Source organism: Ischnura elegans, chromosome 12 (genome assembly GCF_921293095.1).
Source record: "Ischnura elegans chromosome 12, ioIscEleg1.1, whole genome shotgun sequence".
Lineage (NCBI taxonomy): Eukaryota > Metazoa > Arthropoda > Insecta > Odonata > Coenagrionidae > Ischnura > Ischnura elegans.
Window position 1 is genome coordinate 39,718,458 of NC_060257.1, and position 26,561 is coordinate 39,745,018.

At 36.9% G+C, this 26,561-nt stretch overlaps 1 protein-coding gene across 1 annotated transcript in view; it reads right to left on the reverse strand.

Annotated features, from left to right (window-relative positions):
* Window positions 1-21,471, reverse strand: part of LOC124168667 (transient receptor potential cation channel trpm) — a 47,077-nt gene extending 25,606 nt beyond the window's left edge. The window contains exons 1-13 of the mRNA XM_046546931.1: window positions 21,443-21,471; window positions 17,689-17,884; window positions 15,526-15,739; window positions 13,327-13,486; window positions 11,579-11,872; window positions 10,640-10,787; window positions 9,045-9,231; window positions 4,563-4,693; window positions 4,310-4,437; window positions 3,426-3,621; window positions 2,565-2,754; window positions 1,566-1,777; window positions 364-555 (exon numbers count right to left, since the gene is read on the reverse strand). Of these exons, the coding sequence (XP_046402887.1) occupies window positions 364-555; window positions 1,566-1,777; window positions 2,565-2,754; window positions 3,426-3,621; window positions 4,310-4,437; window positions 4,563-4,693; window positions 9,045-9,231; window positions 10,640-10,787; window positions 11,579-11,872; window positions 13,327-13,486; window positions 15,526-15,739; window positions 17,689-17,884; window positions 21,443-21,471 (2,277 nt within the window). The remainder of the gene's footprint in view (window positions 1-363; window positions 556-1,565; window positions 1,778-2,564; window positions 2,755-3,425; window positions 3,622-4,309; window positions 4,438-4,562; window positions 4,694-9,044; window positions 9,232-10,639; window positions 10,788-11,578; window positions 11,873-13,326; window positions 13,487-15,525; window positions 15,740-17,688; window positions 17,885-21,442) is intronic.
* Between the last annotated feature and the right edge of the window lie 5,090 nt (window positions 21,472-26,561).

Genomic DNA, 26,561 nt, shown 5'->3' on the forward strand with positions numbered 1-26,561 from the left:
TGGTGCAAATAGTACCAAAAATGAGAGATCACAGCATGGATGCCATAGTACCTCAGAAATATAACTGGTAAAGTCATTCACCATGCAAGTTTTCCAAAAATTCTCCATTGCACCCAAACAACAGTGACAGAATCTGATCACTTTAAATCATGCACACACATAAACTATGCTACAGCATTAGGAATGCTTTGTTAGTCTGATTTTTTTGAAAGAGCTCTTTTATGCTTGTGAAAGATTAGCCATCAGCCGTGATTATGACACATAAGCTCCACACACATTTTGCAGCAAAAGATTCCAGACAGAATGCAGAAAGATTGCAGACAATAAATGCATGATAAAGAAAGAAGTTGATCAAATACATACTTCGGCATCAGGTTCTGTATTACGGTGAGTCATTTCTGAATGTTCCGACGATGGCTTGACATCTAAACTGTCGTTTTCCTCTTCGAGTCCAATCATGTGCTCTTCTTCCGTTTGCGGCATTAACTGAAGCTCCTCCTTCGATTTGAAATCTAACTGTACAATATATACAGGACAGAGCAGGCCTAGAACAACCTAAAATAATATATGCCAGATTGTTAACATCACGAGAGAATCAAAACCCAAACATATATGCATTTTGATTAGAATTTTGGAAATTCCATAACAATAATTATTCAGATACGTATGGCTAACAATATGGATATTGGCTGAAAACATTATAAAAGCAAAATAGTTAACCAGTTATGCATTTGCACAATCTGATTTTGGTTGAAGAATGACTTACATATTCTTTCATATGGCTCTAAATTCGATAGTAACTAATACTGATATTAAGGGAATCTGTTAAAAATTTGTTGAACCAACTCTTCAACTCAAAGAAATATCACCAAACATGCTTGTTTATGAAATATGCTACATTTGCAAAAATTCAATAATTGAAGTCAATCTCTTAAGAACTATAAAGGAAGTTGTTTATTATCATGTGAAACTTGCATTGATCACTGAATGGTGGTCTGGTTGGTAAGGTGCTCAAATCTGGTTAAGAAAAAACATGGTGTCACCAGATCAAATCTCAAAAATCAAATTTGGCAGCGAGCAAAAATTTAAAAGAAATTTATACTGATGTTTTTTGTACGTGAATTATATCTTTAATCTTTAATAGTTTGCTCATCAAAATTGTAATTACTTTTATTTTAAGCAAATTCTAAGCACTTGCCTTATGTTTGTACACAAACCAACGGAGCCAATAAACATTATCATTATTATTCTTTTGGTGCACGTGATTGGTAGCTCTTCAGATGTTGAAAGCAATGCGATGGTCTGAGTTACTATTAGTTCAACTGAGATTTTCACAGCACAAGTAAATCACCAAAAAGAATATCTGCTGAATGTATGAAACTTAAACACATTTATTTCTCTTCCATATCCCTGCTCTTTCCTAAATATAAAGAAAGAGATTCCCGAAGGAGAACACATTTCTATTCATATCTGTAGTTTTTACACGCAGAAGTGGGACACTTGGTAAATTATGCTACTGGGGCAAATCATACATAAATGAAGAGTAAATATAATGAGGAACCCACCTTCAAATTTGTATTTTTCCGCGTGCGTAGTCCACCCATCCATAAATCAGCCAGGATGATCTGACTGCAAGGATGAGCCAACAATGCACGATGATTGCCCGCCACAGCCAATGAAAGACATGTCTGACCGCTCCAGTTTTGAAGTTCGCACGTGAGCAACTGCTGAGTTTGATCGTCATCTTGTCGGTAGCAGAAATCAAGCAAATCCAATGCTGAGAAAATAAAACACAAATTAGGAGATACCTACATAAAAACAACTAAATTATACATTCCTATCTGAATCAGAGGTATGTTCAATACTCGTAATTGTCCTGCTATAAATGGGTATTCTATACACAAAAGCATGATTAGTTTTAAAACCATTGTGAAGATCTATATGTAGTTTAAAGTATACCGGGACTAGCCTCGACCGGAAATCGGGGGATCCGGGTTCGAATCCCGATCAAGGCGAATGATTTTTTCTCTGTGGATCTTTCGCACGATTGTGCATTGCGGGTGACTCCCATAAAAGTTATCACCGCGGCTAGTCCCGGTACACTTTAAACTAGTCTAGAGCGAACACCTCTTTGTGTTCTATTTCCGGGCCTGCTCTCTGGCCGTGGCGCTGTGCGCACGATTTGGACTGCTTGTGGCATCATATGCTCAGCAGTCCAGCTACATCTTGTCTGGTAGTGTCCGAAAATATCCACAGGGAAGAATGATGCCTCGGTAGCTTAACTGGCTAAAGCACTCGACCGGCAATCGGGGGATCCTGGTTCGAATCCCGGTCAAGGCGAATGATTTTTTCTATGTGGATCTTTCGCACATCTATATGCATTTTTTAATTGGAATTTGAAAATAAAAAAAAATAATTTACAGTAAACTACTAATTATCCATGTGTGCATTATCTGTGCTTTGGATTATCCAATTATGAGTTCCACTTTTCATTGATGTTATCAGCTATCTTTATAAAAATTAAATTTGGATGCAAAAACATCATGGTTATCACATTTTATTACCAATGTTTTCAAATTCCTTCCCATAGTTTCTAAGCTCTTCATAAATCTCAGTCTCTAGGTCATCTTCTGCAGCTTCATGCGCCATGGCTTTGTACAACTTGCACGCAACCAAAGCCTTCGCCAGAGCTTCCTCTCCATGCTGCCACATCAGCAGAGCCATCTGCTGCCTCTTGGTAAGCACAGCCCATATCTAAAGATGAGAAGAGCAAGTGAAGTTGAAATGGAGCCAAGCGAGTTAAAAAGGGTGCCCAACAGTCCTATCACCGAAAAAATACAGGTAAATTTCCTAGTGCAAGTAATAAAGAATAATTTGATACAAGAAAAGTAATGAAAATGAAATGCATTTACTAATTGAGCAATGAGGAAGTCCTTAGAGGAAAGAAGAGAAGCCTAACTGAAACCTTAATAATCACTCTTCAATACTCTATAGCTGATTTCATCAGCTTAATGGACATTAGTTCTCAACTGCTTCCTTAAACTGCAGGGTGTAAACTGCTTAAAATTCTAAAGAAACTGGATCATCCTTAATATACATCATGAACTCAAATATTAGTAGATAATGATATACACATAACAAATTCTATTAACCAATAATTCTTATAAAGATTTTATAAACACTGAGACTGATTAATTTAAGCAAATTAGTTGACTTTTTTCATACAACGAATGTTAGATTCAAAATACATCCAGATTTTTGAGTGAGTTTGCATAATGTGAATAGGAGTCATATCAACAATTATTCATCAATCATAATTTAGCTTCCAATAGAAAGCGAAGGTTAAATTTGCAGCAAATTAATCAAAGCAGGCCGAAGAAAATTCACCTCACATGAAAATAAATAAAAAATAATTTGATTCTCACCAGTAATTCATTAAATGGATAATCAAAAAGAGGCATTTCTCTGCTTGACGCAGGCAGCGCTTCAGCTAGAAGGCTTAGGGTGAAGTTTGCATTTCCATAGTAACGGATAAACGAAGAACTGTTTCGATGAACATGGGGAGATTTTTTCATTACTTTAGCATAGATCACCCTAAACTTTCTCCTCGTGTAGTGAGCTCTGTAAAAGAAAAAGAAACAGGAATTAGGTTTTCCTTGTAGTAATACTAAAGATACCTGTGCCAAAGTTTTACGGTGCAGAGTACTACAAAAAGGGTATACATATTTTGGAAAGTATAAAGCCTTTGATACACATACTTCTTCCTCACAAAAAATCTAATAATGTGGAAAACACTGCATATTTTCCAAACTTTGGTTCGAAATATTAGTTATGACAAAATAATAATTCCAACGTTACCACACTTATGAAGCTATAGTGCTAATTATACGTATTGCAAATTATTTTAGCTCAATCCCTTCAAGTTCACATTACATTACATTTAGTTCACATAGAATGGGATTTATTTTAATGATTTCAAGTGAAGAAAAAAATCTGCACCAATATTAACAATTGCCACCATATCGTTACCATGATAATTAACGATACAATAAATTTAGTTTCGAGCAGTAAAAAACATAACTCCCTGGCTATTGCCTATGATGGCTATTGAATCTAAAAAATTGAATTTTTTTTAAAGAAAGTTATGAAATCAATCTGGACTGCATTTAGTATTGAATACCCCAACAGTGAAGTTTAGCATAAATGCCATAGCATGGAGGCATGAAATATGAAACAAAATTTCATACAAGTAAGGTTAAAGAGTTCATCCTACTTCATACTGAATTAGGGATAACGGACAAATTCTTACCGGTATGCACCACCCATTAATTTGTTTATCACAAGACCAATATCATGTAAAGTGTATTGATATCCTCGGGGAATATGAGGCCTTACATCCAGCAAAATATATCCTAAGGTATTGGTAGGCCCTTGTTTCTGGAAAGTAGAAGAAAAATTATTAACACTAATCTGTCACTGCTTGTCCATCAATATTACATTTTACTAGAAAAGGAGCAAAACAGAACCAGTCAATGGGTATTATTTAAGGATGGAATACTTACAGTATTATAAAGTTCTTCAAGCCTTGGGATTGTGAGAAACTTTCTCATGCTGACTCCATTTTCAAGAAGAAGCTTCACGAAATCTATCCTGTCATGCTCCAAAGCCTGCATCATGGCTTCATCGAGAGCCCCTGTGCACAAAGATACGAAGATGTCAGGATTGGATAAAAGTTATGCAAACAGATTTTTCAAGTGAGCAAAGATTGGTATCACTAGATAAATATAATAAATGTCTTGCTTCTTGGATTGTCTTCTACACTATAGAGCTCACTGCAGACCACTGTTTCTGAGATTAAATCTATTAACAGGACCTTCTATTTATGTTTATCACTCTGTAATTTATGTTAAGAAGCACATATCAGATTTTGTAAAGAATGATGAAATCCATTCCTACGACACTAGGCTAAAATATGATATGCATGTGATGTCATCCTGCTCCACTAAACATCTAAGGAGTCCGAGAAACATGTGCATAAAACTTTATAACAAATTACCAGCCGATAGAAAACAAGAGGACATATACAATGTGTTTACGAGAAAGTTATTTAACTTCCTTGTCATGTGGCCCAGATAGCACAAAGTAAGAGAGTTAACCGTTTCTTATGGTTTTCTTACGGAAAAAATTGATAAGCAGCTTATCGTAAGCTAAGGGACTTATATAAGGCAAGGGTAAGATGTTAGGGACGATTAGGTAAGGAATGCCGTCAAATATCCTCAGGCAATGTAAGTCACTTCTGTTGGAGCGCCAAAGGCGGCTGAACAGCGTACTACACATGCTACGCGGCTCATCTCGACATGAATTTAAAGGCTATTGGTGAAATTAAGCGAGTTTTTATAAGGCCTTAACAACTGATAACAGATTTTCCCGTAAATAGAAAAAAATTAATAACTGCAAGCGACCGGCTGGTGTAGATATAAAGTAGGGATGGGTCGAATAGCAGATTTCTCGAATTCGAATATTAAATCATTGCTCGAATATTCAAATACCTCGAATTTCGAAAACCTCGAATACTAAATGATGAATGCTGGAATGTTTGACTCGGTTGCATATGCAGCAGGCAACACAAGATTTTGGGGAGTAATTTTGATTTCCTTTAAATGATTCGAACATGAATTTAGCTGATTAATGAATATTTTAATTTAATGTAAACAATTGGGCATATAATTAATTCTACTAACATCGCTTTACCCCCACTTCTGCTGCCAAGTGCTAGCTGACAATCTGAGGCATTTTGCAAAATACAAGCTCTTTTCCACCGGATTCTCTTCAATTATTTTCAGTCCATCTTTGGGAGTTCTCACGAGATAAGAAGATGAATTGGAATTGCTATCAGGGAGAAACCAAATATTCTGAGAAAATATCCCTTTGTCTGGGACTTAAACAATAAATATTTATAGCACCACTCATAAATTGTAACTTGATATATGTTTTCGGAAAAAAATACCGCATCAACTTCCTAGAAGCTCTGCTGCTCATATCGAGTTTCGCCAGAATGAGACTTGAACTTGTTCTTTTTGAAATTACGCGCACATTACTAATATTTCAATTCAATATAGGTGTAACATCAATTGACGAAAGTCATTCTTAGACACCTTTTGTGCTAATAGATGACTCATGCAGCGGTTGACCTCCACAGAAATGGGGAACTTCGAAGCTGGTAGGAAAAAAAAGGTCAGTGGGGGAGAAAAGGGAGGGCCGGAAACACGTTTCTATTGTTCTCGTGTAACTTGGTATTTTTTCGAAGCTAAGGTCTTCGTAATATGATCCCTGCGCGAGCTGTGACCTTTTTTTTATTTCGAAGAAGAGGAAAGCCTCAGAGGGGGGGCTAGTGCTGAATGGAGAGGGATACCGGATCTTGGGAAATGCGCTAATGTAAGTATCCCACGGTACTCACGCAGCAGTTGACCTCCAGAAATGGGGAACTTCAAAGCAGGTAGCCAGAAAAAGGCCAGTGGGTGAGAAAAGGGGGGAGGGCGTGAAACACGTTTTTATTGTTCTCGTAACTCGATATTTTTTTCGAAGCAGTGGTCTTCGTAATGCGATCCCTGCGCGAGCTGGGACCTTTTGTTTGATTTCGGAGAAGAGGAAAGCGTCAGAGTGGGTGAGGCGAGTGCTGAATGGAGGGGGATAGCGGATCGTGGGAAATGCCCTATGGTTGCTATCCCACGGCACTGAGGTTCTCCTGGTGGGGGGAATCGGGGATTTTCGGATTTTTTCACCCGACCATTTTCGGTTCCCCTCGTCGAACTCTTTTCACCGCTAAAATCCACGAATTTGATGTAATTCGTCAACGTGCATAAAACGGCGCTGCGAGCACTAAATGACTACAGTTCTCTACATTTTTCCGAGTCAACTACCAACGACGTGCGTGCGACAGTGTATGACGCGAAGTTCACAGTATTCGAGGTATTCGAGGCGGTACTTTTCGCATAACTATTCGAAACCTCGAATATCGAATACTTTCTAATATTCGAGGTATTCGAGTATTCGCGGATACTATTCGCACATCTCTAATATAAAGCATAATACAAGTACTCTATCCATGCGGCGGAAAGAAAAAAAATAACACCGGGGTGGATCCGAATGTGCGACCTACGTAACCAAAATCCTGTACGCTAACCACTGCACCACGGCAGTTGATAAGAAGAATAGTTACCAATTAAATATCCAATTATGTAAAAAAAACTTGTTTGGCATGTGCATGAAAAACTGAAATTATTCAAGGTCCATAAATTTGAACATTTATGAATTTTAAATTATGGCTTGATAACCCGATGACTACAATACATATATTAGGTGTTCCTTCCGGCATTTTTATATTATTCTACGTCGGTATTCTTGTGAAATTGTGTTTTTCTTACGACCTTCGTTTCGCTATCAGTTCATAAATGTGAATGATTTTCAAATTATGGCGGTATGATGTTATTTCTCCTCATAATATAGAAGTGCCAATAATAAAAACATTGTTTTAATACATAAAGGCCTTAAATAACACTCGGAAACGATGGGATAATAACAGCATCTACGGAAGTGCTGAAAGTTTGGCATCCATTTTGCCATTACTCTGGATGTTTGTCGCCCCGGCCGTAAGAAACTCATAACAAGCTTACTTGAGAAGAGACTTCCTTATTTCTTCCTTTCACCTTATCTCAATGACTTATAATGTGCTAGCTGGGTGGTGTTTTTACAGTGTGAAAGAATATCTTATGCGATTTTGTGATTTCCTCACTCTTTCTTTTGACGTGTCCTATACACTTACTCTATACTTTTATTTTGTACAATGTCTTTTGGACTAATAAATTATTCTATTCTATTCTATTTAATTCAGGTAAATAATAAAAAAAGTAAAGAAAATTTGTCAACAAGATATCTCATTGAAGGGAAGTTATTTTGATACTTCAATGCAATTCTCTAGAAAAACAAAATTACCAATAAAGTCTTAATCTTTTTCTCAACAAAGCACACCAATCAGAATACTATTAATGCATTTTAAACTAGAATGAATAGAAAATTTTTTGTAAAGAGGAGTTAAACATTACACAAAAAAAATTCAAGCACATTCGCAAAATTTCATTAAAATTCATATACCGTATTTGACCGCATATAAGACCCAATTTTTTTTTCCAAAATTAAAGCTCTAATAGATCGCCTGAGTCTAATATGTGAAGGTTCGACCTTCATGGGTTAATACTCCATAGTGAGTCCATTACATTTACTAATATACATATATTTATTATTCCATTGAAGAATGTCGTCAGGGGCGGATCCAGGATTTCTCTCTGGAAGGGGCACAAGCAAGACCGTATCCAGGATTTTGTTCAGGGGGGGGCACGAGGATACCTCGTCATACAAAACGAACGAAATGATAAAGGGACCGTATTAAAAATCTAGCATATTTTTAAGGGTCTGGGGGGGGCACGTGCCCCCGTGCCCCCCCCCCCCCTGGATCCGCCTATGAATGTCGTAATTGTTCTTGTCATTATTATGTTCATTTTTCAACTGATGTTAATCATTTGTTCATTATATTACGCATTACTCACATTTTGCTAGCTTCTGCGATACCAATGGAGTTGGAGTGAGATATCGAACGAGTTTGTTCATATTTATATAGTCAAGCTTGTTCGATATCTCATTTCTATTTACTATAAAATCGAAAGCAATCTAAGAGGAACTAAATTATGTTGTTGGGATGCCAAGCCTTAACGCAGACTTTTTTTTTCTTTTGTCTGCCATACTGAAATGACATTGCATCTTATATGCAGACACATAAGGTACATTTTTTCATTCCATCAATCCCCATAAAATCACTAATTAAAGTGACAAATGGGAACATTTTTAACCATGGTAGCTAAAATTTTTCAAAGGTTTTCAACATATAAAGTTCCCACTTTGCCAGGAATGAACACTCACTATAATTTTTTCACTTGCAGTAACAATAGAAATAAATCATTCCTTCATCAGCAATTGAGTATACGTCTCACCTGGTGGCCATTCTTGCCCATAGACAAATATTTCAGATCTAGCAATGTCCACTCGATTCCAGGCAAGAGCTAAACTAAGCTGCTCAGAGGGAGAAAGATGCTGACTCTTGAACAGGGCCGTGAGGATAGTTTGGTCCAACTCTTGAGTTTTCTCCTCAGGTCGGTCTGTTATCCTGAAGACAGTGATCTAAACATAAAAGAAAAAAATACACAGTGTTGTAATTATATATCCCCATAACATAAAAGACAACAGTTAGACATAAGAGCTACAATCTTTTAAATATAAAATATTTACAAAGGTTAAATTCTAGAAAGACACATATCACCGAATTCAAAAATATTTATATTTAATAAGTACATAAATGTATTACTATTAAAGCACTTTTTTCACATAAAATTGTGAATAAGATAAAAAAGACTTCCATTGAATGAATATATTTCAATCACATGTGAAGAAAGTTCATAAAACAACCTAATATTTCTTTTAGCAATACATAAAACACATATGTACTTTGATGTGTGAGGCAGAAAAGCATTTTTTGGCAAGAAAAAAATACAGGGTTTACTTGGTAGGAAAAAGTGTTGTTCAACACAAACATATTTTGCAATTACATAATTAATATTTTTCGTCACAATGAATGAGGCAGATGACTGGTGCACTGACTTTATTCTTACAGTATTACCTATACATTTTTAAGTTAGGCCAACAATGAGGAAAACTTTAACATGTTTGAATTAAATAATTACAAAGGTTGCAGTTAGGCGACCCTCTAAAGTTTTCTGAAAAAAAAATTATTCTCTAACAAAACGAGAAAATAAAATGAAGGTAATTACTTCCTCCACGTAATTATTAAAACTTTTCATTATAAATTTGGCCTAACCAAAAAAATGCCTGGATAGAACATATGTATATAGTATGTACCAATCATGTTAGTTCCAACACATAATGGATTCAATGTTCGATTTGAAGTTAACTCACAATGTAACTAGGTCTGCAATTCTTTGATCGACCAGAAAACTAAGTAACAACATCAAAGTGAACTAATATGAAAGCCCAATAAAAAATTTTATATTCAGCCACTCATTAATATACGTATATTTTACAGTCCTGAGCGAAGGTTAGGAAAATAAACCATCCTTTGCTTATTCTACACTAAAACATATTTTTCTAATTACAGTTGAGAACCTCAAATCCAGAAAGCTTGCAACCGAAGGGCTTCTGAATTTCTGGTCTTCATAGTATATTTAGTAAATTAATTAATCTATACTTGATATTTGATATCCTTATGTGTCCCTGACAAGGTTTTTAGCGTACGTCCATTGTTTTCCATTGTATGTGCTAACTTTCTACTCATCCCAGAACAAGGCTTGGAGAGTGGTGCCACGAGGTGGCAAGTCGAAACACTAAGCAGAGGAATTTTCAAATGTTCTGGATTTCGGGTTTTCCGGGTTTGAGGTCCTCAACTGTACAATGATTGAATTATTAATTAAATTATTTAAAAAGTAATTCATTAAATTAATATAAAAATAAATAAATAAATAAAATTTTTACAATTAATAATTATTCCCGTCAGCTCAATTTTTAAGTTTCATACCAGATTTTTGTTTCTTGTGCACTGGACCAATTCGTGGTACAGCATTTCAGCTTGTTCTAGGCCAACCTCAAAGGTGCGCTGTATTGTGCCAACAAGGTAGTCCTTCATACTCTCCAGCACTGTTTGCTCCCCTGAATCAGTTGCATACCTTAAAAAATGAAATGTTAACATTTTAACAACTGACAATGAAGGAAAATGCATTCTCCTTAAATACCTGATGGTTAATATTTATTGTAGAATTTTGTTTAAAATTGTAAACGCTGCTCAAAAGACAAATAATTCAATTCTTAGTTTATATTCTTTGAGAAAGGAAGAAATATTTATTTCGCAAAATGACTGGATAAACAATTGTATGACAGCAGTCCCTTACAGCTAAGAGGGGTAATATAAGATTTGCTCCCGGATTTCGAGGGTAAAGCCTAAGCCCCACAGTGTAAGGTCCCGAAACAAAGACATCGCACACCCGCGACCGTCATAAAAAGGGAGAGAGCTGGGAAACATATATATTCTGTATTTGCTCACCAGCGTACGAAAATCTCAGACAAAAATTTGCGGCTTTCAACTCCTGGGTCAAGAAACGTCCAGATGCATATTTTTGTCTTTAGCAGGGAAAAGGTTAAAACAGTTATTTAAACCTTTAAAAAAATATAAAATGGATGTGTGAGTCAAAAAGAGTTCATTTAAGAGTAACAGTACTAAAATCTAGCCAGGAAACAAGTAGCTCAAGAAGAAATGGCAATGTAAGGACTGCAGTAGTCATGACTCATGAGCCATTGACCTAGTGGCACTTGGGCTTTGTGTGCACGAGAAATACCATGAATTGGCAGGGCTGAGTACTGTATAGGCATTGTACAGAAAGCGCTGGGAATATTACAACTGAAATCCATAATCAGGCTTTGCTCATGCGTATTTTCTAGAAAAAGTGAAGGCCCAGCTAACTTGTGAGAGAAGGCAAGCAGATCAGCAGCTCGGCCGGAGCCATCACAGACGACAACAGGAACTGGTGGTGTATCGGTGACATACTCCAGCACCGCCCTTATAGTGTTGGTGCCTCCCTCAATCACCAAACACACCACTGGGGTGCTGCAGTGGGTGCAGGGATGCAGCTTCTGATTTGATATGTACTTCTCCAGTTTCCTCCTCAAAATTATCTCAGCCCCATAACGCCCACCCGATCCATTATCCACCAGCAGGAAATAGGCATGCCTGTTGTTGAGGACAGCATACTTTGATCTGGTAGCAAAATAAAAAATGTGGGTATTAGAGCACATTATGTATTTATATACACAATATAATTAATTCTTTGCAATATAATAGAAATCATATCACTTCCAGTGAATTCACAATAAAATAAAACACGATAACAAGTTGTGAAAAGCACAGAGTTAACTTCAAGAACTTCTTGGAGTCCAGCAAGTCATTGTGGGTAATCTTAGTATAGTAAAAACTTAAATGCACAGTTCTACCAATAGTTTATAATAGGTTATGTTAGTAGAAGTTTATAAGTATGAACTAACTATGTAGTTCAAAATGTGGAATATTATTTAGAGGCTACTGAAAATTATTTAGTACCAGCTAATATTATTATTACTTTTTAATAAAATAATTGCAGAACACTTCCATCTATTTTTTCACTTATCCACACAAGTTACAGTATGATATGATAAAAGCTCATTAAGCATCCAAGAATGAAAATTTTTTACTAACATAAGTTCAACCATTGAAAATGAAAAATTTAGCTGCCTCCTGAGTCAGATATGCTACCAGTGAGTCTTTAAGTCTTTAAGATACAAGCCTAAGAAGAATCTGCGTAACTTCATGAAATTTTCCCACTAGGCATAGATGCATGAATTTATGAGAAGAAATATGAATTAATAATTTAATTCTTCAAATATGATATTTGGTATTAAACAATAGGGATGTACGGATCCAGGATTTTTTTCCGGATCCGGATTCGGATCAGATCCTTGATTTTCGGAGCCCGATCTTTCGGATCGGATATTTTCGGATCCAAATGCATTTTCAAATTCCTGCTATTAAACGAAGTAATTATTCAAGTTTATTCTGGGCACGTACAGTCAAAGGAATGGTTTTTACATTTTCATACACATTTTAATATTTTTATAAAATAAAAATCATTTTTATAGGCTTTCAAGTTGTTTTTTTTAAACATCTTTACATGCTCAGGACCTAAACTGTTATGCTTGGGTTTGGAAATGAAAATAGGAATAATCTTCGGATAAACCACTGACTAGTGGCATAGGACAAGAATCGCATGCGACGGCACATTCGAAGAGAGAATCGGAACTCTTTCCACCCTTATTTGCTGTTGCATTCACTGAAGCTATTATTTAAAATTTTGGATCCAGATTCGATGCCTTCTGCGACTTTGGATCCGATGAAGGGCAATATCTGCGGATACTTGAATCCAAGGTATCCGATCCAAACATCCCAAGTAAACAATAATCATCACTCAAAGTCTAAAAAGCTCAGGTATGTATTTTGAAACGCTTATCCTTGGCAGAAAACTAAAAGAGAATTTATAATCTATAAATCTTGAAAAATAGTATTACCAAATGGCATTCATTGCAAGAATAAACCCTCTCTTCCTGAATTCAACTAAGCATAAAAATGTTATCACTAAAAGTTTAGCAAAAGTTAGCTGGTTAATCAAGAGTGGTATTTACCTTGGAGATGATATTGAATGGTATGGTACATCTCTGTTGTGGCCAAGAAGTTCGTGGTTATTTTCAACAATGCCCCATGGTGCTATTCCTATGCTTATCACTCTCCCACTGCGTTGAGATCTTTCCAGAAGCAACGCATCACCAACTTGTCTCGTCACACCTGTAATAGTAAAAGGACATAATATTGTACTCAGGATCAAATTTAGATGAAAAGAGGCTTCCAAACTTGCTAACTCACTCATCAAGGTTTGACTGCATATTGTAAGAACGTCTTGAAATCATTTTAAAATTATTTTGAAAACATATTAGCTGTCTCTGTTCAAACTTCTAATTTTTTTTCATTATTTCAAAACGATTTTAACATAAGCTTAAAATATGTTTAACTCTCGAAGGAACTATGAATGATATATTTTAAAATTGTTTAAAAATATGCTGCAACTATTTCAGCCTCCTTTTAAAACGATAAATCATAATGCTAACATGATTTACCTACATATGTTTCAAATTACGAGCTGTAGCATTACGAAATGGGTGTCATGCTTGAAAATCAACATGAATATCTTAAAATAAGTAGTAAAAACATTGTGAGAATCAAGAGCATCTCCTTAACTGTTTGTGCCCATGTAGTGCTGGATGCAACGAGTACCACAGATGGGTACTCTTGGCACAACACAATCAGGCGCGCAGCCAGGAATTAAGGCTAGAGGGGGTTATAGGAGCAACTAATACTGGGGGGTATGGAATATGGGAGGTTTGGGTGCCCTTCCCCAGAAATATTTTTTTAGGATAAATGGTTCAATGGTGAGTTTTGCAGCTTTTTGGGGGATAGTTTTATTAATCCTTACACCATTCTATAAGTAATATTTATCCAATTTAGTAAAATGAATTAAATGCAAACATTTCTCTGAGTTCTGGGGAGGGGGGGGGTTTAAACCCCCTCGCTAAGCCACTGCAACACATTGTCACCCCTGGTATTCTGACGGATTTCATTATGGCCGACTTTCATTTAGTATTTTGTATTTTTTTGACAAAATTGACAATGATCTTTCCATTCTTTTCGGTTTTTTTCACCGCGTTTGTTGTTATTTTAAAGACAACAGTTTCGCTGGCGTTACAGTCAGCGTCTTCAGGTCGAAGGTAAAATTTTTGGAAAATTTTTCCGCCTTTTATAGGTATAAAAGTTTTCGCCTTATATAGGCTGCGGCGGCTGCTGATCCGCTGCCGCTCTCTCATTGGCCGGTTGTCCATCTCTCATTGTTGGTGGTCGGAGAATCCTCTTCCATGCAGTATGCAAGCTGTAGCCTTGATCTCTACCGATTTGATCGATAGATTTTTCTTCCTCATAGGAAAATCTACTAAAATTGGTAGCATATTAATTGCGTAAGCTTGGTTTCGCTGATGGTAGGACCTGCCCGCCTTTGTGACGGTGCAGGATTCCTCGTCCCTTCCTTCCTTCCCCGTCCTTTCCCTGGAGGCGTCGTCGGGCTCTCATCGCGGCGGCGCCTCCTTTCCTTGTTCCTTCCCGTCCTTCCCCTTCCGGTGGCAGAGGAGAAAAGCTGATCGCTTCTAGTCCCTGCCCCAGGAGTGTATCCTGCGAACCCGACCCAAGGGTTTCGTTCCTATTGTAGCCTTGATCTCTGTTGAAATTTGCGGGCGTTTTCGCTATCTCAATAGCTTCTCTAATCAAGCGAGGGAAGTATTTATGCTCTTTATCTATTATCCTGGCGTCTTTTTATGCCTATAAAAGGCGGAAAATTTTTCCAAAAATTTTACCTTCGACCTGAAGACGCTGACTGTAACGCCAGCGAAACTGTTGTCTTTAAAATAACAACAAACGCGGTGAAAAAACCCGAATAGAATGGAAAGATCATCTAACCAACGCCGCGAAAATCTTCGAACCTACAAAATTGACAATTACTGAAGATTCGGGGTACGTAAAGCCTTTTTAGTATGCAATAAAGCACATATCGGGAGTGTTTTTAAGTGTTGCGTGGTTGCATTGTTGGATCATTCTGTACCCCTTTTTCAGTGATAGGCTTTCATTTCGGGATTTTTCTCCGTAAATTCATTATTTTAATTTATCCGATTCGACAATGGGCAGTGGGGAAAAACCAATTACAAGATTACGTAAAAGAGACAGACGAAGAAAATTACGAAAATGCGAGTTACTAGTCCAAAAGATGAGCAGTTCGCACCCACCTGTATTTGTTCCCCCAGTGAATATCCACGCCCCAGTGGTCTTCGCCGCTTTCAGGAGACCCTTCCGAAGGACCTTCTTCAGTTTCGGCTGCAAGTCGAAGTTTGCCTTGCCACCTTGAACGGTGATCAGCAGCTTCGGCAACTCGAGGCCCCACTCACGAGTGAACAGCTGAAGAATGAGCTCCGGGCGCGTGTCATAAGCCAGTCGAACGTACTGCAAAGAGAAATTGGGCACAGTCAAATGGGGCCGTCCCCTCATATTCAAAATCGCAAGTCATGAAATATATTAAATTTAAAAAGAAAAAAATTGAGGAACACATTTCTACTAGAAATCAGAATTTACTACGAGAAAGATCACGAGAACAATTTTCCTCATTCGGGCACTCTCTCATAATCATAATTTCCTTTATATGCATAGACAACTTGGTTCTTCTAAGCCATAAGGCTCATCTGAAGGTTCTATTGAAACTACATAGTGGCATATTGCAAGCATAACATTCATATCACATAAGTTTTAATTTCATGAATTAAAAAAGGAACTATAATATATTATCAATTTTAAGGAATATTGAAACCAAAATTGGAGAATTTAATCTAACTTACAATATACCAGGTTATTTACAGGTCTTCAATGTTCACAATTCCGCTAATAAACAATTTTTCACTTTTCTTTTAATTTCGGCCAAGGCTTTTAGATTATACAGAGTTTTTGACATGCAATTCTGTACATATCTGTTACGTTTATCCATAGAATGCGCATTATAACTTGATCATAATTTTTAAACGAATGAAAATAAAATAAAAGAAGATTAAAAAACCACGCGTGTTCCAAAAACAGTATAAAATGCACTAAAAAGTAAAAAAAATAACCTTTTCATCACCCGGCAAATAAAGCGAAATAACTCCGAGTGATGAAAAACCTATTTGCTTCACTTTTAATTGCATTTTATAATGATTTCGTAAAAATCACATGCTTTTAAATTTTTTAATTTTTTTTTGTATTTTATATTTTTTAATGGTGATTCACGTAATCGATAAAATCAGAGATGTTAAAGAAATGTTTATAACTAACGCCAATTATCGAGAAGATTTTAAAATATATTAAATATGAAAATTTAGTCATTCACTTAAGAGTACAATGGAACAAAATTTCCAATGCCTTATTACAGATTGATATTATATTATCATCAGTAGGATGCAATGTGCAAAATTTCAAGCCTCCGACAATGGAAAGTGGGTTAAAATTCAATTGCACGATTCCATCGACAAAACTGACAGACGAAGCAAGACGAACCCATTGTAGGATTGCCGCGTCTCAATTTAGCAACACGAAGCGCGTATTTACCTGGTGCAAAATCCTTCATTCTAACAAATAAATACTTAATTTATTAGTTCCGCACGAAATTCTCCGAAAAAATTAAATTTCTGCAGAAAAATCCAAGAAATAGATAAAATCGAGTCAAATTATTTATTTGGAAACGTAGATTAGCCCAGAGCTAAATTAAATTCATGTAATGAAATCCCCGAAACCCATTAAAAAGGTAAAGTCACAGCTGGCTACTTGGCTAAGAGAAACGTTTTAGGTGGCAATTTTTCTACGCCGTTAAAGCTAGATAGTTTCTAAAACAGTTGGCGTGGAGGCATAATCGTGCATGAAATAGAGAAGTTGGCGTGACGGAAAAAGTCCGCGGTTTTCGCCAAGTCACGACAAGAACTAACGCAGGGGGGGACAGCTAAAAATGTCCTTGACTCTTCATTCACAATGGTTTTCTTATAGATATTCGTTACATAGCCCTAGGAGAGCCAAAGACACCGCGGGATGGATAGAAAAATGAAGTAGCCACGTGATAGTAGTTAGGAACGCGAAGCTAAATCCGCTATATTTACGAGGAGTACTTGAAAATTTAGATTAATAAGGTCTCATTTTTCCCTGATGGATTTTTTTGCGGTTTTCGGGGACGAAGTGTCCTCAGAAAATATAGCAAGATGATATTCGAATCCTGAGCATGGTATTGAGATTGAAATGACAAAATCCGAGATCACGTGATGTGTGTGTTTGGCTGACTATGACGATAGCAACGTTTGATTGTCAAGTTGGAGCCCCGATGCAAAAGGCCAATGGTGCTGTTTTCGGAGTAGAGGCATAAATAAAAATATACTCACCTGCGCCTTGCTGGGGTGCGGTCCGCCTTGGAACTCGATGGTGCCGTAGGCGTCCGTGGGTGAGGGTTGGGTGTGGCGGGAAGGGCTCCAGATGAGCGGAGGGTCGTCGACGGGAACGGAGCCATTGGGGTCCGGCCTCCGACCGACATCCACGCCCTTGCCACAATGGAATGCCAGAGACTGGCCACAGCAACATCTGCAAAGAACGGAGGAATAGAAATAATCAGTCTTTTGAAAGGAGGATCATCATGAAAAATATGGTGCGCAATAATATAAGGTCGGGGACAAAAGTAGTCCATTATCTTTGCGTGAAATTTGAGAATTATTTTAATTTTCAGGAATTATTTTCGAGTTTTACACCAGGTTGATTCAAACGCATAGACCCATCAGGTTAATTCAGTCGTATTGGCTCATCAGGTTGATACAGTCGTATAGGTCGTATCTGGTGTAGAACCAGAGAAAAATTCCTGAATATTATTCACCAGGAAAAATTAAAATTTTTATTTAATACGTTTGGGATTGTGCCATTTGGGTCAAATATCCACCGTTTTTTCTACAATTTGTTGCCCTTTTAAAGGTAACTTCATAATTTCGCTCTCATAGATTTCTTGGTTCTTACAGTGCATTATACGAAAATCGGAGTTCTTACACTTAATGCGAAAGGTGATAGCTCCATATACGGTTTTACCACCTGTCGCGAAGTGGGTTTAACTGTCAGCGTAAAACCTTCGATAACATGTACGTAACAGACCTATTTTTCACTATGACTATCCAATAACAAGAATATGGGAATTGAAAATTTAACATGATGAAATTTTCCAAATTCGTGTTTTGGCGGAAGGCAAAATCACGAGAACAATGTTCGCTACATGGATAGCCTAACGTGAGTTAGAAACCATGAGAAATGATATCTGGTGATTTTTCCGGGTATTCTTCCGCGTTTATCCATTACCCGGAAGAATACCCGGAAAAATCACCAGATATCATTATAATCTCCGCGGAAGCCTACTTGGAAACCATGAGAAATGTTTGCATTTACAAATACATTGAATAATTAGAATGACAAAAACGCCGGATAGCGTCACCTGCGGCGAGCTAGGGTAATTAGAAAGAGACAACCGCTCAGCGAGACGAAGGGGTGGTGGTGAAGCATTATCAGCATTATTCAAGGAATTAACCGCGTAACAGCTTGCGGCGAACCTTTACAAAGTCACTCATGAGTGTACTTTAGGTACGAGGAATGCATATGCGTAAATACCATTGACCGGGACGGAACTCGAACCCGGATTTATCGAATTCGCGGATTCTCGCACTTCGAAAGCATTGAAGCTCCGAAATTTGAGCTCCGAAAGCTCTTTGACTCTTGGTGACAAATGATACATCAAATAAACTAATAAGCGATGCTTCCCATAAAATACCATAGTAAAATAATAAAACATAAGTAGTAATGAATACCCTAATATTAATAAGCTCTTATAAAAATTTTTTTTTTAAAAACCAGCCTTTATATTTAGATTACAGGGGATGAGAAACGTTTATATATGACACAAAGCAAAAAAACTCAGTGACCCCGAAAAACCAAAAGTGACGTATTAAAAAAGTCACTATATTTATTAAATTTTCAGTGAATGGTAAGCCCCCTATGTTTCAAAATGCCACCCCTTTTGCTTTTAAATGCCTACTATGTGGATATGCCTAAAGTGGATAACTTTTACTGTGGTCGCAAAACACGGAAATCGACCATTTGGAACTTCTTAGATCAAAAACATGTTTTGGGGGGCTATAGGTTGACTGGGGGGTGGTTAAAGGGGGGTTGGAGAGAAAAAGTTATATTTTCATGTATTGTCATCGGAAATGAAGAAGTGTGCAAAATTTCAGCGTTTTTGCTTCACAGGAAGTGAGTCAAATTTGAGTTACAAGATTTGTACCAGACAAACAGACAAACAAACAGACAGGTTGGTGAGTTGATATAAAGGCTGGAAAAAGTTGGCAAACATTGCTGTCTCCGTCAACTACGGATTTAAAATGTTTACTTAATCTTAATATCCATAATTAACGGTAAGAAAAGGCGCAGGTTCGCCAAATATTCAATGAAGAAAGGGGAATCATCAGATTTTTCCTCTGAACTTTACAAGTGTGAGACAAGGGAGCGAATCTGCACTTTTTAGAGAGCTTTAAAGTTTTTTTCTTATCACAATGCGCATGGTTACCTACCTATGTGGCCACTCAAACCTCAGGAGGTTTTTGGCCTCACCAACAACATGTCGCCATCTATCTCTATCCGCCATCCATTCTGCATCTGCTCTCATCTTCCCTAAGTCCCTTTTCACTTGGTCCTGCCATCTTAGTCGGGGTCGCCCAAGCGGACGTTTTCCTCGGGGTTGATTTTCAGATACCATTCTTAGCATGGACTCATCTTTTCTCCTCTTTACATGACCGGCCCATCTTAATCTCCTGCTTTTTATTTGCGCTATTATATCCGGATCTGTATATAATTCTCTGAGCTCTTTGTTGGTTCTGATCCTCCATACTTCATCTTCATTAATAGGACCATATATTGTTCTGAGGATCTTATTTTCAAAAACTATCAATTTCCTCTCCTGGTTTTTTGTTAAAGTCCAGGTTTCGGATCCGTAGAGTATTACTGGTTGTATTATTGTCTTGTACAGTTTTGATACAGTATTATCGCATGGTTACAGTATTTATCCATTTTACATCCATAATTCTTCGGTAGCATCACATTTAGAGGAAGCATTAGAAATTTTCCAATATTAGCTTGAAAATGGCCAGCAAATACGGAAACATTTCATTGTCACATCGTAGTCGCGTCTACCCTAGTAGCACCAAAAGGATTATATCTAGATTTATTATGTATTATTGTATACACTGTATACATATTATATCTGTATAAAATATATGCAAATGTCCTCTACCACGAAGATAATATCTGGATATTAAACGTATTATATATGCTGCCATAATATGGATTTTAACTAGATTTAATACGTATAACTCATCGTAAATCTGTATATTATACTTATCTTATGCATGTCTGATGATCCCTGGTTACGCCGTTAGGATATTATTTGTATATTTTAAAGATTATGGTATACATCACGGATCAAAGATCATGAGACATGTATAAAATATGTTTAATATACAGATTTGCAAATCTGTACACTGATGTATTTCGAAATCTTAAAAATATACAGATATAATCCTTTTGGTGCTACTAGGGTACATGCTACCACAACTTCCAGGTATTTCATACACGGCCACCCAAATATCGTCCCGTAACTCCACGCAAGAATACGTACAGACTCTTCAGAAATTGGAGACGTAGTGTTACTTAAGCCCCTGAGAGGGAGGATTAGGATCTTCCAAGTAGATATGAACACAACAGGTGGCTTTGGATGGCCATCTTGAACGTGAGAACGAGCGGGAAAGGTCTTTGGCGAGGAAGACGCAGATGGTGGCGCCAACAAGTGGTCCAGAGTCGAATTTCCACGGCTAAAGAGCGCGCCGGGCCCCACGGAGGGCTCTTGAATACGAAGTGGATACTTGACTTCTCGTAAGAAGCGAGGACTCGAGGTAAAGGGCCAAGTTGCTAGGCTACTGGCTCTCCTACTTAATTTCTTAAGGCAATGTAAGTACTCTGCCTCAGCAGATACATGCCCTATCCCTAACGATAGCGTATTCCCCCAGAAACAAATATCCTTAACCTCGTTTCACGCCTATGTGTAAAGCTACTCACCCAAGGATAAATTCTGCTGGAGAATCCATGCGGGGACCTGGTTTAATTAACCACTTATGGTTTTAAAGATAATTATCATTACAATCGTTCGATTCGTGCACAATTTGATTGTAAAACGGTCAAAAATTTTAGATCTAGCGAATTATTTCTCAGCATCAATTTTAAAATTCTCATGTAAATATTTTATTCACCACATTTTTTGTTTTAATGGCGAAATTTGCAGAAATTTTCCAACAGGCGGCCATGGATACTATTTAAACTAATATTTCCCTATCCGTAATAACAATATTTCTTTTACCAGAGGTTTTCCTTAAAAAGTTTCAATCTCGCGAAATATTTCTCAACTTCAATTTTTAATTCTTGTCTAATTATTTTATTCCCCACATTTTTTGTTTTAATGACGAAATTTGCCTACAGGCGGCCTTGGATATTAATTAAACTAATAATTTCTTATCCTTAATGACAATTTTTCTTTTACCAGAGGTTTTCCTCGTTCATTTTCTTCTGCGTCCATCCAACATATTTTAACTAGCTCTAAATTAATACAACTTTCTTTCTAAACAACTACCTCCTATTTTTCATGTGTTATACACAGCTTCAGACTCGTTCGCTTTCTTCCCAAATTCTTTCTGGGTATCTGATGAACTTAACTTCGAATCATACGGATTATCTTTTCTCAAAGCAAGTACCACATAATCCTTTCTCTTAAACATCTTTCGTTATCATTCATAGCAGTCGGACCTTCAGGGAGCATGTAGAGAAAGAAATTGGTTCACTTTCCCTGAAAGAGTGAGATTCCTTATAAAAACTTAGACTAGGATGAAATCTGTCCTGGCCTCAACCAATAAAAACTCATGGGATATATTCAAGGATATACCCAGGGTCAAAACTAGGGGAGGGGAAAGCCATGGTTGTTCAAGTTGTAGGTAAGATTTAAGCATGGAAAAGGTGAATGAAATCAACATTTTAAGGAAACTATAACAGGTATTTATTAGTTTTTAAAATTATTTGCTTGAAAAAATTTATTTTCCTTAAAGAAATTTGCGATTTTTGCCTCTAGGGGGGCCAGCTGCCCCCTCCTACCCCTCGCTCTATTAGCCCATGGGTATATATAAAAGAGTGCTCATCTGATTTTGCGAACCTTGTTACTTAAGTATGCTACCTATTCAGGTAGACCTATTCAGGTAGAGAACTGAAAAAGGTGAAGCACTTAAAAAGTCGCCGGACACTGTTAATTATGTACTTAAAAAGTGTTCTGGCAGGCTCCTATTCCTTGATGCACTTCCGTCTTCAATTCACGATAAAGCCTACTCCCTTTCATTCTAACTAAAAAGACCCTATTTATTCCTTAGTCTCCCTCGTAAACCCAACATTCTACCCTCAAACACCGATATCAACATCCCTTCCCAATCAGTACTGGATCCATCGTTACCTTCTGTCTCTTCCGTATATCATCTTGAAGTTGCCTCTTCTCACCCACCATTACGAGTACTTCGTCGGTCCTCCTCCTCTCCTCCGACCACTTCACCTTCTCCATTCTTCGCCACACCCACATCTCGACTGCCTACAGTCTTCTCTCGTCCTCCTTCCTAAGTGCCCATGTGTACACACCGGGAAGCGCTTAACTTCAGGATTATGCGTATGAAACTATGTTTCAAATGGTAAAAAAACTATGTTATGATATGGATTTCATAGGTTTAATCATCTAACTACGACGATGGTGTTTGCTTTCATGATTTACTTCGATAGGAAATGATTTTATCTCCATTAAAATTGTATACTCACGAAGGGGGAGAAATATATTTTGAGTATACAATTCTATCTATACATCCATTTATAAATATTTAATTTACAAACTATTTCCATACTAATGCGGAGGTTGGGGTTACAATGCAGGCCTCATCTTTTGAAATCTCCGCAGCCGTCTTACGCACTGTTGTATTTATTTCTTCCGAGAATAAAACCAAACTTCGCGTTAGGTGGCAGCACTGGGTTAATGAGAAAGGATTAACAAGCCCTTAAAGCAAGAAAATTTGGTAGATTCTCAAAATTATTCGTGGTTAATACGTGGCGGCCAATATAACTTACAAGATCGATATTACAGCTTTAACTAAGCCATCTAAGCTTGACATGAAATTAAGCAATATTTGTTATCCAAATAAAGTTGGTAGTGACTGATATTGACTCAAAATTGTAAGTGACTGATGAGTGTTCAATATCACATACAAGATAGACATTACAGCTTTAACTAAGCCATCTATGGTTGAGAAGAAATTAACCCATAATTAGCATCCAAATCAGCCATTTAAGCCTCAAGTTATATCACGTACAAGGATTTAGACCGTGAAATTTGAGCTGATTAGGGCTACCGGGCTGATATTTACGAGCCCTTTCCGGGCCTGGCTACCCAGGTTACAGGCCTGCCATAAATTAGCAGATAAGGGAATCCCACAGTCATAACGGGTAGGCCTCTCACGAGTACCCTGGACGAGATCTTAAAAAAATATAACAGCGTATAAACAAAGGATTCCGAGAGTTTTGTTTGAGCTCTGGACTCCTCCTGACTCTCCAAAAACCTTCCTCAATGGTTAATTGAGATAAAACAAACACAGAAAATTGAAATGAAGAACACACAAAGAGATAGGGCATGGAAACGTGTCAGAAAGATGTAAATTAAGCCGAGCACCGCTAAGCCAAAACCCGACGCAAGGGGGCTTACGTAAGCTAATTAATAGTGTCCACAAGGCTGTCAAAATTGTGATCTTGGGATCGCGCGCTTAAAAAAATAAGAGATGCGCATAAATAAGCAAAAAAATAATTCTAAGCAGTAGGATTACGTAGCAATCGTTTGACTTAAATTTTACAATAAGTTTTTTAATATAATCAATATAAGTCCGCAAGAAGAAAAACGGGAGCGACAACATGTATGACCGAAACCCGCAAATCACCATTTTATATCTCCGTCCTTTTTTCTTTTTGCGTCGTCAGCAAGAATCGTTGTCCACTATCACGTGAATCTTCTTGTTTTCTCACGTCGTCAACACGAATTTTTACAATAAGTAGATAGAAAAATATTTATTGTTCAGAAAAATTTATAAGAACAAAAAAATAATAATGCAGTTGGCAGGCACAACGATAACTACAAAAAAGACGAAATTCTCATTTTTGGAAATGTCTATACATAATGTCTTCCCATTCCCTATCATATGAAATGTATATTGTAACGTAAAAAAGACAAATGGTGTTATATACCAAGCCGGATTTGATTCAAATAAAAAAAACATGTATTATTAACTTCATAAATAACAAAATGGCACGGAAAATAAGGAATGATAATAATGTGAACACAAATTTGAAACAAAAGAGCTGATATGCCGACATACAACTCTTATTTGTAATTAGGTTTCTTGCATATTTCACTTTTCCTTACACCACTACGTTTTTACATAACGCGACCCGGGATTCGATGAGTAATCTTCAGGCGTAAATTATCATGTGAGCAATTCCACGTAAATGTCATACTGACTGGTTAAATGAAAAAAGTGGTTGGAGGCTCTGATATGGATCAAAATTTGTGCTATAAAGTCTAGACTTTCGTTATTAAGTGCTGACACTAGCATGAGTCGCGTGTGTCTCTTATAAGAGAAATTTTTTTATGTGCTCACCACAGTTTTTAGCCACATACTAAATTTAATGATTCATCTACGCGCAAAAAACATCTGTTTCGCTAATTGATTTTTATGGCCAATGTATTAATAATTTTTTCTATTTTGAGGTTCGTTCATTATTTTGAATAATTTTAAGGGTTTTTGCACAAATCTGTTTTGTTTATTTTGAATTAAAGAAGTTATTTTGTAAAATGTTTTGACAGTGAATAAATTTATACCAGAAAAGAATCACAAAAGTCAGTCCGTGACATTTCTGGTCAGTCCGTGACGATGCTTTTCAAGAGGAATTACTCCTCTGTAAAATCAGTTATTGTAATGGGCTTTGCAGCATTATGAAATTTGCATTTGGTGTTCTGAGATGTATTTTACTGAAACTCTGATCACTTTTTGTTTCAGAGCAAACATTAGAGGTTTTACTCTGAGCTGAAAGTTCGTTTCATTTTTGTCAGTCCGTGAAAGTGAATTTTAAGTCACGTAAGTCCTGTATTTTTCAAGACAAAGTAGTGTATCAACCAAAGTTAATCTTCACACCATTGTGCAGCAATTTGGAAGTTGTAAAAAGTTTTGTATGTCAGTCCGTTCGCGTTACGTGTGTTCTTAAAAGTTCAAAAACGCATTGTGACGGTCAGTCCGTGACGCGTGGAATCGCCCATGTATTAATCTTATCATTGTTACCTAGTAACCTAACGGAGGAAGATATGAATTTTAAAACGGACCCCAGAATAGGGGAAAAGGATGGGTAAAGATATTCGTTTATCACAGTGCTGTCTTGACTTACAATAATTTTTAAAATTTGCAACTGCTCTCTACAGTCTATTTCACGGCGGTCATTGCATAATTTTAAAATATTCATTTTAAAATCGCTCCAATGGCAGTTGCATATTAAGTGTTTAGCTAAATTAATTTCATCATCTTTGTTATTTTCGTAAGCACTTGAATGCTCTTTCTTCCTGTCTTCGAAGTTTCATCCTGTCTGCCCCACGTAGACACCATTGTAATCAATATTTTATGATATTATACGTAGATATCATTGCAATTATAATGGAATACCACACAGTGAATAATGAGTTAATGAATCTCGTTTGTTATCCTGAGAAAGGAAAATGTAGAAACATGGGAGGAGATCACCAACGGCACAAGTTATACGGCATTAACTAACTATAAATTTCCAAATTTCGAAAAATATTCCGAGATTCCAGAGGCTTTTCGCCTTTTACCTGTTTTCCCTGCCTGTGAGCACCCTGCCTCAGAATGTACTCATTACATTAATATGCAGATTTATACATTATTAATTTATAATTCAAGGGCCTCAAATTCTTGAATGGCTCCAATTCATGTAATATGCCACAAAGATGCGGGTTTCGCCTGCTTGAAGAAAACACCGTTACGCATTTTATGGGGTCAGGTGCATTTCATGGAGTGAAAGTAATGATGGACAATAAAAAAAATTA